Below are 12,298 nucleotides of genomic sequence, written 5' to 3' on the forward strand. Positions count from 1 at the left end.
AAAGCCTAATATGCAAACAGCGGAACAACCAGCAGAACGACTGGTCGCTATGATGCACACTGACCACCAGGGGGCAGTTGCTCAATGCAGAAGCTTCCCCCAGCCCACAGTCTCCAGGCCAGCCACAGTGGGTACAAGTGGTGGCCCCCCGATTGCCCCCCTGGTCACCCTGCTGAGGGAGGCGACCAGCGACGGTGGCAGGGAGCATGGCCATCAAGTGAGTGGTGCCAGGCCTGCCAAGGCGGGTGTCAGCAGGGACACCCCAATCACCCCATCAGTTGTCCCACAGATTGGCTCTGATCACTGGCCAGGCCTAGGGACCCTATCTGTGCACGAATTTCGGGCCTCTAGTGTGTGTTTGTGTGTGTATATATATATATATATATATAGAGAGAGAGAGAGAGAGAGAGAGAGGGGGGAGAGAGAGAGAGAGAGAGAGGTAGAGAGAGAGAGAGAGAGAGAGGAAGGGAGAGGAAGATAGAAAAACATAGATGTGAGAGCTCAACATAAATTAGCTGCCTCCTGCAGGCCCCCCACTGGGGAGGGAGCCTGCAATCTGACATGTGCTCCAACTGAGAGTCAAACCAGCAACCTCTTGGTGCACGGGAGGATGCCTAACCAACTGAGCCACACCGGCCAGGACTTGGTTATTTTTTATTAATATTAAATTTATTGGGGTGACATTGGTTAGCTTTCAAGTGTACAATTCTATGATACATCACCTCTATATTGCACTGTGTGCCCACTACCCAAAGTTAAGTTTCCATCTCTATACACTGGATCCCCTCATAGTGATCCAACCAGAAGGAAGACGGTAGCCTTGTTTTATTTTTCATAGGATGGCAGTTCTTTTAAGCTTGTCCTTAGTCTATGCAACCATCTGAATAGGGGTTATTATCGGAAATAAAGGAAGTCATACATAAGTGGCTGATGCTGGGAAGAGGGAGCTCTCTTGGGGCTTCCCCCTGAGCCTTCCTAACTTTCCATGGGTCAGGCAAAGGTCAGATAAAGAAACATGACATGTGTGGCATGGGCAGAAAACACTTGGAGGCATCACCATTGTTTTCTGGCACCAGGAAAGCTGCCATTTGGAAGAATGATCAGATGTGTTCTCTTTAAATGCAAGATAGAAAAAGAATCAAATATCTTGGACAAATACCTTGACCTGAAGTTAAGACTTAGAAGAAATTTTCCCCCATGGGTTCTTACAAGGGAGATGGCACTCTGTGCTGGAGGCCAGATCCTCAATAGTATCGTAAATCCTGCAGATCTGCAGAGTCCTCCGTGTGAACAACGTCATCACCAGAACCTGGTGTATCAGCCTCGGTGGCTTCACAGGTGAATTCTTCAGCATTCAAGGAAGAAATAGTCACTATTCTACACAACCCTTCCAGAAATTTAAAAAGATGGGAATACGTCTCAACTCATGTTATGAAACCAGCATAACTCCAATGCTAGACGAAGAGGTGGCAAGAAAGCCATAGATTAACATCCCCCATCAACACAGAGGGAAAAATTCTTAACCAAGTTTTAGCAAATCAAATAAAAACATGTAAAAATGATAGCATCAAGCTATGAAATACTAAAGGATAAATCTGACAAAAATTTATACATTGGAAACTAAAAAATATTTTTAAAAGACCTAAGTATATAAGAGATATATTTTGTTCATGGGTGAGAAGACTCAGTATCATGAAGATGCCAGTTCTCCCTAAAATTGTTCTATAGATTACCAGGTGTACCGGTTAATAATGCATATTTTTTTCAATAGATGGAATTACACATATGTTGATATATATATATATATATATATATATATATATATATATGCGCGATTTGACATGTTTGCTATTTTGTTGTATTGACAGCAAGCTTCCAAACTTCATACATCAAATTTTCTGAAGGTGTTAACATCATAGATATTTTTACACTTTAAAAATGTCGAATTTCATGCCAAAAAAAAGAGCATTTGCGGGAAGTTTTAATTCATTACTTTATTTTGAAGAAAAGTGCTGCTGAAAATTATCATATATTTCAGAAAGCTTATGGTGAACATGCTCCATCTCAAGATACTTTTGGACGCTGGTTTAAATGCTTTAAAAGTGATGATTTCAATGTGAAAGACAAAGAATGTCCAGGTCAACCGAAAAAGTTTGAAGACCAACAATTACAAGTATTATTGGATGAAGATGTGTGTAAAACTCAAAAACAACTTGCAGAAAGATTAATTGTTGCTCAGCAAACAATTTCTGATCATTTTCAAGCAATGGGAAAGATTTTAAAGGAAGGAAAATGGGTGCCACATCAACTGAACGAAAGACAAATGGAAAACTGAAAAGTCATCAGTAAAATGTTGGTTCACTGGCACGAAAGAAAGTCTTTTTTGCATCGGATTGTGACTGGCGATGAAAAGTGGATTTATTTTGAGAATCCCAAATGCACAAAATCATGGGTTGATCCAGGTCAACTATCAATATCGACTGCAAGGCCAAATCGCTTCATAAAGACAATACTCTGCTTTTGGTGAGATCAGGAAGGTGTGGTGTATTATGAGCTTCTAAAACCAGATGAAACCGTTAATAATGATTGCTACCGACAACAAATAATCAATTTGAACCACGCTTTGATCATAAAATGACCAGAATGGGCCAGAAGACATGGCAAAGTAAATTTGCTTCATGATAACACACTGTCACACACTTCAAAACCAGTTAAAGACACATTTAAAGATCTTGCCTGGGAAGTATTAATCCACCCGCTGTATTCACCAGACCTTGCTCCTTCAGATTACCACTTGTTCCGATAGATGGCACACACACTTTCTGAGCAGCACTTCAAAACATACAAAGAAGTGGAAAATTGGGTCTCTGAATGGTTTGCCTCAAAACAAGAAAAGTTCTATTGGGACGGTATCCACAAATTACTTGAAAGATGGGAGAAATGTGTAGCTAGCGATGGACATTACTTTGAATAAAGCACTTTTGATGTTTCTCTTAAAATTATCGTGTTTTCTTTGATTACAAAATCCACATTATTAACTGGTACACCTGGTAACTGCAATCCCAGCCAAAATCCTAGCAGGTTTGTTTTGCGTGTGTGCATGTGTGTTTCCTAAGAGTAGACAGGCTGTTTCTAAAATTCACCTGGAAATGCAAAGGTCCTAATATAACCAAAGCAACTTTGTACACAAAGAGCAAAATGAAAAATTTAACACTACCTGATTTTAAGACTTATAAAGCTACAGAAATCAAGACAGTGCAGTTTTGACACAAAGAAGACAAATTGATGAATGGAACACAATAACATCCAGAAATAGAACTAGCCGTATATGTACAACAGAATTTTGACTTAAGTACAAAGATAATTTAGTGTAGAAAGAATAACTTTTAACTTTTTAACTCACTAACAATTGAATATTCATTAATTAAAAAACAGAATTTATCTATATTTTGTACCATATACCAAAAAAAAAAGACTCAAAATGTATTATGGGCCTAAATGTAAAACCTAAAACTATGAAATTCCTAGAAAATAGGATAAACTTAAGTCATGGGTTAGGCAGAGATTTCTTAGACACAATACCAAATTTCAATCAATCCATAGAACAAATTAATAAATTGCACACCATCAAAATTTAACACTTTACTCTTCAAATATAATTTTAAGAGAATGAAAAAAAACAAGTTAACAAAGAGATGCTATGGCAAAAAGCACATGAAGAAATCTTCCATATCATTAGTCACTAGGGAAATGCACACCGAAACCACAATGAGGTACCGCCTGCCTTTAGAATGGCTGAAAGACACCAGGCCACGTGCTGAAGTGTTGGCAAGGATGTGGCACTCTCAAGCTCTGCTGATGGAGATGTAAAATGGCACACTGACTTGGGAAATGGTTTGGCAGTTTCTTAAAAATGACCCACTCCTAGGTACTTACCCAAGGAAAAAGAAAGCATATGTTCCTGAAAATATTGTACATGAGTGTTCATAGCGTCTTTTCTGTAGTAGCCAAAACTAGAAACAATCCAAGTTCCCAGCAACAGAAGGCTTCTATCCATACTACTCAGCAACAGAAGAGCACATGCTGCCCTGGCAGGTGTGGGTCAGGGTCAGGTGGGCATCGTCCCAGGCACCAAACGGTTGCTGGTTGGATTTTGGTCGGGGCACATTCCTGGGTTGTGGGCTTGAGCCCCAGCAGTGGGCGTGCAGGAGGTAGCCAATCGCTGTTTCATTCTCTCCCTCTCCCTTCCACTCTCTCTAAAAATTAATTAAAATATTTTTTTTTAAAAAAAGAAAAAGCACATGCTACCACATGGATGAATCTCAATAATCATCCAGAATGAAAGGAAACAGATGGAAAAGAGTACCATTTAAATAAATTTTTAGAAAATTAAAACTAATCTCTAGTAACAGAACATAGATTAGTGGTTGTGGAGGGTGGATGGATGGGTAAGGACGTAGGTTTACAAGGATATGAGGAGAGATATATCCATTATCTTGATTGTAGTGATGGTTTCTGGGTATATACACATCAATACTTATCAAACTGAACACTCTGAATAAGTGCAGTTGTTATATATCAATTATACTTCAATAAAACTGTTTTTAAAGGGGGATGTGCCTTATCTATTGCCAAAATAATGCTGTGTAACATCCGCAGACCCTCAGTGGGAGGGAGCAACCAGCTTTTATTACTCACACATCTGGGCAAGCAGGCTGGGCAGCCCTGGTAATGTCAGCTGGGTGCTTCCCTTGCTGGGGCTGTTGACTCGTCTAGACTGGCCAGGGCTGGGATGAATGGGCCACTCTGCTCTCTGTGTCCCTGCTGCTCCAGCAGGCTGGCTCTGGCATGCTCCACGAGAGAACATGCAAGTTTAGAAGCCCATTTCTCGCCTGTTCTTGCATGGTGCCCAATGCAGGCCATGTTGCTGAGTCCAGATGCAAGGATCAGGGAAACAGACTTCACGGCAGTCACTTAACAGCGTGTGGATGCCCAGAGGGGTGAAGGTTGGGGGCACCACGGCACTCCGCACGGGGGCTGTGCGCAGCGCAAGATCAGCCTCTTGGCTGGTCAGCTTCGGTCTGTGGCTCATGTTTGAAGGATCCAGCAGAGAATGAGTTGACTCTTGCCTCTGGGGAACTCTACCTACACAGACGTGAGAGTAAGTGGGTACTGAGTGCCACGCTGTACTCTGAAAGCTCTTCTAACTGAATATCGGAAACTTTCTCCTGTAAAACCTTGGCCTTTAATCACAGTGCCTCTGAAACCTGGCTCGTAGGTGTCGGCTGAACAGCTCTCAGTACCCAGGTAAATGTCCCTGCCGTGTTAGAATCTGCCAGAACTTCTCCTGAGTAAGAAGCCTTCAACCACTAACTAGTTCTAATACCTCCACGTCCTTAGCCATAGTGGAAATCTAGCTTTCACCTCTGCAACCAGCTGTGCCCTCTTCTGACCCGAAGCCCTCTCCAGCCATCGACATCAACCCAGTGCACCTGCTCCTAAGGGGTCCTCACAGCCCGAAGACCAGCAGGGACAGCCATCCCTGAGGAAGCGGAGCGGTCACTAAGACGCGGGAGTTAGGAGGCTGCCCCGGCAGCAGTGAGAATGACATTCTCGTGCAGCTACCCGGGCAGCCCGGGCCCAGACCACTGCCTGGCATGAAAAGCCAGTTAGAGCGTTGGCTCATGGACTGAAGGGTCCTGGGTTCGATTCCGGTCAAGGGCCTGGTTTTCAGGCTCAATCCCCAGCCCTGATCGGGGCACGTGTGAGAGGCCACCAAATCAGTGTGTCTCTCACGCATCCCTTCCACTCTCTCTAAAAATGAATGGAAAAAATATCCTCGAATAAGGATTAACAAAAAGAAAAAAGAAAAGCCAGGTAGTGTGGCCTCTAGTGACCGCTGTGAAGTGTCCTGTGTTGCCACCAGGGCACTGCACCAATGCAAGGCAGGCGTCAGAACTCAACCCAGCAACGGAGTCGGAACAGACAAGCCGTCGTCAGCCGCGAGGTCCATCCTGAGGCAAAAGCAGCACATGCTCAAGCCAGGGAGCTGGGCCTGGGCAAGCAGCACCACACGCAGGCCCCAGCCTCACACACACAGGCCCACACAGAGCGTGTTACAAGCGAGATATGTGTGGATGGGGCTTTGGATCACTTATATCCTCGCCGGGCTGCAGAAGGAAGCTGAGACCAGAAAGTCCATGAGCAGCATCGGGGCACAGAGAAGGGCTCCTAGTCCAGTCAGCGTGTGCATCGGTGGAAGGAAGGGTGGAAATAAGCCCCCTCTTCCCCCGAGAGCACTAACGGGAACACCCGCCTCGCCTAACAATACTCTGGCCATCGCTACATTTGCAGAGCATCCGTCATACAAGGCCCAACTCTCACAGCCAATGCTCACGTTTTATTCTCGTCATTTTCCAGAAGAGGAAGCAGGTGAGAGGATGACTTATTGGAGGAGCCGGGATCCACCTTCCTGAGGCGCCTCCCTCCTGCCCGCTGCAGCTCAGCACCCTCCTGCCTCTGCCCCACACTCTGGCCCCGAGCGCCAGGATGCCCACACGGTGCTCAGAAGGTGTCCACAGGCCCAGGCTGCACCTCAGCCTCGGGGTCCAGAATCGGACCACTGCTAAGCCGGTGTAAGCAGCGCAGGAAGACAGCGCAGAAGAATACCCTGGCCTCTGGAAGAAGGAAATTTTGTGGGGGGTGTGGACCCAGCCCGGACAGGAGGGACAGAGACTAGCGGCTGAGGTGGGATGCAGTGGGATGCAGGGGCCAGGCTGGTCCACAAGGGCTTGAGGAGAAGAGCTGGCTCTAGCTGGCACCACCAGGGGGCCTCGCTGGGGACTGTGCAGGGCAGTGGGATGGAGCAATTGGCTCTGTTGGACTAGGACAGTGGTCAGCAAACTCATTAGTCAACAGAGCCAAATATCAACAGTACAACTATTGAAATTTCTTTTGAGAGCCAAATTTTTTTAAACTTAAACTATATAGGTAGGTACATTGTTATTAACTTAATTAGGGTACTCCTAAGGCTTAGGAAGAGCCACACTCAAGGGGCCAAAGAGCCGCATGTGGCTCAAGAGCCGCAGTTTGCCAGCCACGGGACTAGGATGAGGGCTAACAGGATCCCGAGGGACAGATAACAGGGAGGGGTAGAAGGACGGGCCCTGAACAGCTCTGTGAAAGCACCCCGCCCACCAACAGTGGGCAGAACCATGTGGCCACATGAAGGCAGTTCTGGGGGCAAAACTTTCTTACATGAAGCCCGGTTCTGGGGTGAGCATGGCACTTGTCTCCTGTCTCCATGTCACACTGTCAGCTCTCCTGACTTCTGGACAAGGCCTCGGGGTCACTGGTTGGGTGGGTTGCTGATGAAAGTCACACATTTTGTACTGAACTGGAGCCCCGGGGATGTAGAGTTTCAGACATCCCAGCCAGGACAGAGTGCAGGCCAACCTCCATGAGTAGCCAGAAGCCCACAAACCATGGGCCGTGGACAGCGCTGGATGCCAGGGCTTGCAGCCCGGCCTGGGAGTGAATGCCTCCTTCAATTTAGAATTTAAATGTGTGCCCAGGTGCCTGGCTCAGCTCATCCTAGTCCTGGCTCCGCTGAATAACTTCCCTGTTGTACAGACAGCCCTGCCTACAGCCGAAAACCGGGCCGTTCCTCAGTCCATGCCACAAAGCGAGGACTGCGCCGTCCTCATTCCCATGGGTCCTGAGGCCTCTTAGCGAGCAGGTGCCCCTGCAGTCTGGGCAGAGGGCAGAGGGAGGCAGGCGGGCCGATCTTCTCACACACCCATCCCACTCTTCACCTCCAATTAAGGCTACACTTGATGTCCAATTCCTGGCTTCTGAAGTGTCTGGTTTTGAAGACTAGTCCCTGCAAAGCACAGGGAACTCCAGGCCTCGGTGAGAGCAGTTTTGGGGTGCCATGTCTGTGTCACAGGGAACAGTGGTGCCTCCCAAGGAGAGCTGGTCCCCAGCACAGGTCAGCCAGTGCGCCCGGAGGGGGTGGCTGCCCAGGGGGCACTGGGCGAGGTCACAAACTCCCCTGTAGCAGGAGGCCTCACTTTTGCTTTCCTCGCTTTTTCAACTGAGCGTCTCTGCGAAACAGAGCTGCAGAGGGCCCTGCTGTGGAAGGCAGGCCCTCACGGGTCCTCCAGGAAAGCCAAGGCACGAGACACCAGAGGATTCCACGGCCCAAACGCAGGCCGAAACCAGCCTGCTCCTGGGGACTGCACCCTGAGGCTGTGCACACATGTGGGCAGGGGCCGATGCTGCGGGATCTGGGAGCCTGGAGGGGGCAGCCCCGGTGAGAGGTGCAGAGGCCATGGGGCCTGGGGATGCTCACTGCTGAGAGTCAGGGCCCACCAGGCCAGCACGGGAACCTCGGGCCCCACTGCCAGGCAGTCAGAGGACAGGATTAGCTGCATTTCCAGTTATCTGCGGCTACATCTAAGCCACTCAAAACTTATCGACTCAGCGGCTTAAGACTACAGCTCTTTCCTTTTGCTCAAACGTTGTGGCTCAGGGGCACAGGCAGGGCACCGTGAGGATGGCATCTCTCCATGCGGGGCCTGGGTGGGTGCTGGGTTGGCCACGTGTCCTGACTGCGAGCTCGGGTCAGTGGTTCTCCTCCACTTGGACCTTCTGGGGCTGGATGTCCAAGAACTTCACTCCCATGTCCCATGCCCGGCTGAGAGGTCCCAAACCAGCTGGGTCTCTCTCTCTCTCTCTCTCCTCTTCATGGTTATCTTGGGGTTCTTCAGGAGCGTCAGACTTCCACATAGTGGGTAACTTCTCCCAGAACAAGCATTTTAGAAATTCTCAGTAGAAGAAGCTCTTTGCGAATTAGCCATGCCAGTCCCCAAACGTTACTTGTACATCCTTCCTTCCATCAGACAGACTCATCCAGCGAGGGGGGGGGGGGGGTTACTCTACACCTCTCCATGGGAAGAGCTGCGGTTTGTTCCCAGCTTCCATCTAACATCTGCTGTAACATAGCACCCCGTTTTACATTGTTACAGTCAGGGTATCTCCTCACCGAGCAGACTAAGTTTGTGGGGGGCAACTGTCTGTCATAGATCCAGCAACAATCTCTCCAGCCCTCTGGATGAGCTCCTGCCGGGGTCCGCAGGAGTGTCCTCACAGGAGAGCATGCCTGGCTCACTTACCTTAGAGATGGCACCTGGCCCAATCCCGAGAGGCCTGGGAGACCTTCGGGGAGATGGTGTTAGGGACTAGAGTAAGTCCTCGCAGAAGCAGAGGTCCCAGGGCACTTGGCTGCACCCAGGCTGCCCATGGAGGGGTTTCCCCAGACCATGGGGCACAGCTTCTCAGCCGGCGTGGCGCCCTTAGAGGGCGGGACGAGGTGAAAGAGCATGAGGGTGTGGGCCCAGGAAGCAGCACTGTCTGCTCCAGTGGGACCCATGAACCTGCTCAGCTCTGGGAGCTGCACCGAGAGGCACCCACAGACAAGGCCCTGCCCCTGACCTGTGCACCGACTCACGGCGTCACAGATCCAAGCCCTGAACTTTGTTCCGTCAGCCTGCCCTCACCGGGCCTGTCTCCTCTGCAGGGACTGCCTGACTCCTCTGCCTTCTTCCTGCTCCTTATGCTGTGGCTTGTCCCCACCTTCCGCGTCCCCATTTCCTGGGTGGGTGCTGGGGCTGTCTGCCCAGGCGGGCCACGCATTTGCTTTGCACCCCTGTACTTTACCTGGACCTGGCTCAGAGGATGTGCTGTGAGCAGGGGTGTGGACTCGCCACGGGGACCCTGCGCCTTGATCAACCAGAGCAACCCTTGGTGGCTGGGGCAACAACCTGGGGGTGAGATTCAGGCTGGGACCACTTGTGACACTCAGCAGAGAGCTCTGCCCAGGCTGCGGGTCCTTTGCAACACGCCCAGGGTGAGGGGTGAGGGGGTGATCACCACCCTGACCCACAGCTTGGGCACCAGCTGGTCGCTGAGGCAGTGCAGGCGCAGGTTCCTGCCTCTATCTGATGAAGACATTGCAAAAATGCATGCACAGCTGGACAGGGCGATGCCATGGCCCACTGCCCAGCTGTGGTGACAAGGTCTCATTCACTTGACACCCCCATGCTTGTGCCCCAGGAAACATCCTCCCCACCTGCACACTGTCTCTCGAGTCCTTCCCCGACCTCTGCCAGCAGGGACCTCAGGAACCCTGCGAGGCGGTCCAGATCCCGTCACTCTCTGCCCATCACGGCCGGGTGCTGGGCCAAGGTGCTCACCTCCTGGGCGCTGGTTGGAACTTTTTCATGATAACATGGGGCTGACAAGCCCCACCTTGAGGAATGTTGTGCACAGTCGCAAGACGTGTGCGGGGCCCGCTGCAGTCTACAGCATGGGGTGGAACCTCCCTGTGGGGCAGCTGGGCTGGCTCGCCCAGAGAGCTTCCAACCCCAATGTCTTGTGGTCACCTTGACCATCTCACACCGCGGCTTCCTCTACCCGGAAAAAGGCCATCATGCGACAGCAGGGCATGCCCTTCTCCCCTCCCCCCTCTCCCGGGTGCCCTGCCTGCAGGCAGGTGAACAGAGTCACCCAAGCACACTGTTAGGAGCCACGACCAGAACTTTGCTTCAAGCCAGACCCACAAAGGAACTGGAGGCTGGCGGTGTGCTGGGGGTGGGGAGGCCAGGAGCACCCGGAGCAGGTCCTGTACCTCCGCCACCTCTCGTCCTCCAGGCAGTCTTAGCCAGTATCGCCAAAGCCTCCTACCCTCTTCCTGAGGGCAGGGAGCTTTCTGAGATGCCAATCTGAGCACATCACTCAGCTGCTCCCCCCACCCCCTGCCCAGCCCGTGGAGCCTGCTATTTAAAAAGCCACAGTCTGGCCTCAGACCACAGGCACTGCCCATGCCCGTCCCAGGCCCCAGCTCCAGAGGAAATCACTTGCTGTTACACTTGCCGGGCCCTGCCCCTCCACTGGCTCAGGTCTGTCTCCTGCCTGCCTGCCTGCCAGTCCTTCTTGGTTCAACACCTTCAGGAATGGCCCTCCTCTCTCTGGCTCTCTGAGTGCTTAGGTGAGCCTCTCTTACAGTCTGGGTCACGGCACTTTTTCAGTCTGTACATACCACGTGTCTCCCCTGGACCAAGCATGCCCCACAGAGGAGCACATGCCTGACCCAGCCCGCCGCTGGGTGGACCCCCACTCACCCCAACAGGAAAACCCAGAAGATGAGATAGAAGCACGGCCTAGGAAGAGCTGCCAGGAGACAAAGGAGTCAGCCAAGCAGCTCCAGGGCAGAAACGGGATCGAGGGTCGAGGCCGCAGGCAGAAAGGCAGAAGCAGGGACCCAAGGAAGGACTTTATGTTGTCTCAGCCGTGCATGGTCTGCCTCTGAGCTCAGGAGCCCAGAACTAGGATGATCAAGCAGAAAGCAGGTGACCCTGTGGCCCCAGTGTTGAAGGACCTTTGGCTCCCAGGAGAATCCCACTGGATCCCCTTAGGGATCTCCTGGCCTTAGAACCCATATTCCTCACTACATCACCCTGTCCCCCTCCTCCAGCCAAAGGGCACCCCTGCCCTGGGCTTGCAGAGCTTCTGGGTGAGGACCCCACCTCCCTGGACGGGGCTAGATGGAGGCTGGGAAAGCTGCCCAGGCTGAGTAAGGAGAGGAAGGAGCTCGTGTGCACGGTCCCCTGACCCCACCACGCACAGAGCCCTGCGTCTCAGCTTTGTCAATCTCCCCAAGCCCAGCAACAGCTCTGAGGTGTAACTTATTCTCCCCTTTCAGAGGGAACTCAGCGCAGACAGTCAGTACACACCCACTCCACCCAGGTCACATGTACCCACTCCACCCAGGTCACGTGTACCCACTCCACCAAGGTCATGTGTACCCACTCCACCAAGGTCATGTGTACCCACTCAACACAGGTCACGTGTACCCACTCCACCAAGGTCATGTGTACCCACTCCACCAAGGTCACGTGTACCCACTCCACCAAGGTCACGTGTACCCACTCCACCAAGGTCATGTGTACCCACTCCACCAAGGTCACGTGTACCCACTCCACCCAGGTCACGTGTACCCACTCCACCAAGGTCATGTGTACCCACTCCACCAAGGTCATGTGTACCCACTCCACCAAGGTCTCATGTACCCACTCCACCCAGGTCACGTGTACCCACTCCACCAAGGTCATGTGTACCCACTCCACCAAGGTCTCATGTACCCACTCCACCCAGGTCACGTGTACCCACTCCACCAAGGTCACGTGTACCCACTCCACCCAGGTCATGTGTACCCACTCCACCAAGGTCATGCGTA

The 12,298-nt window shown here is 51.0% G+C and overlaps 1 protein-coding gene across 1 annotated transcript in view; it reads left to right on the plus strand.

Moving 5' to 3' along the window:
- Positions 1-12,298, plus strand: part of TMEM72 (transmembrane protein 72) — a 26,245-nt gene that overhangs the window by 5,533 nt on the left and 8,414 nt on the right. Inside the window, exons 2-4 of the mRNA XM_023761287.1 lie at positions 10,117-10,235; positions 11,537-11,575; positions 11,833-12,120. Coding sequence (XP_023617055.1) covers positions 10,117-10,235; positions 11,537-11,575; positions 11,833-12,120 — 446 coding nt within the window. The remainder of the gene's footprint in view (positions 1-10,116; positions 10,236-11,536; positions 11,576-11,832; positions 12,121-12,298) is intronic.

The sequence above is a fragment of the Myotis lucifugus genome, unplaced genomic scaffold (assembly GCF_000147115.1).
Source record: "Myotis lucifugus unplaced genomic scaffold, Myoluc2.0 scaffold_206, whole genome shotgun sequence".
NCBI classification, from domain to species: domain Eukaryota; kingdom Metazoa; phylum Chordata; class Mammalia; order Chiroptera; family Vespertilionidae; genus Myotis; species Myotis lucifugus.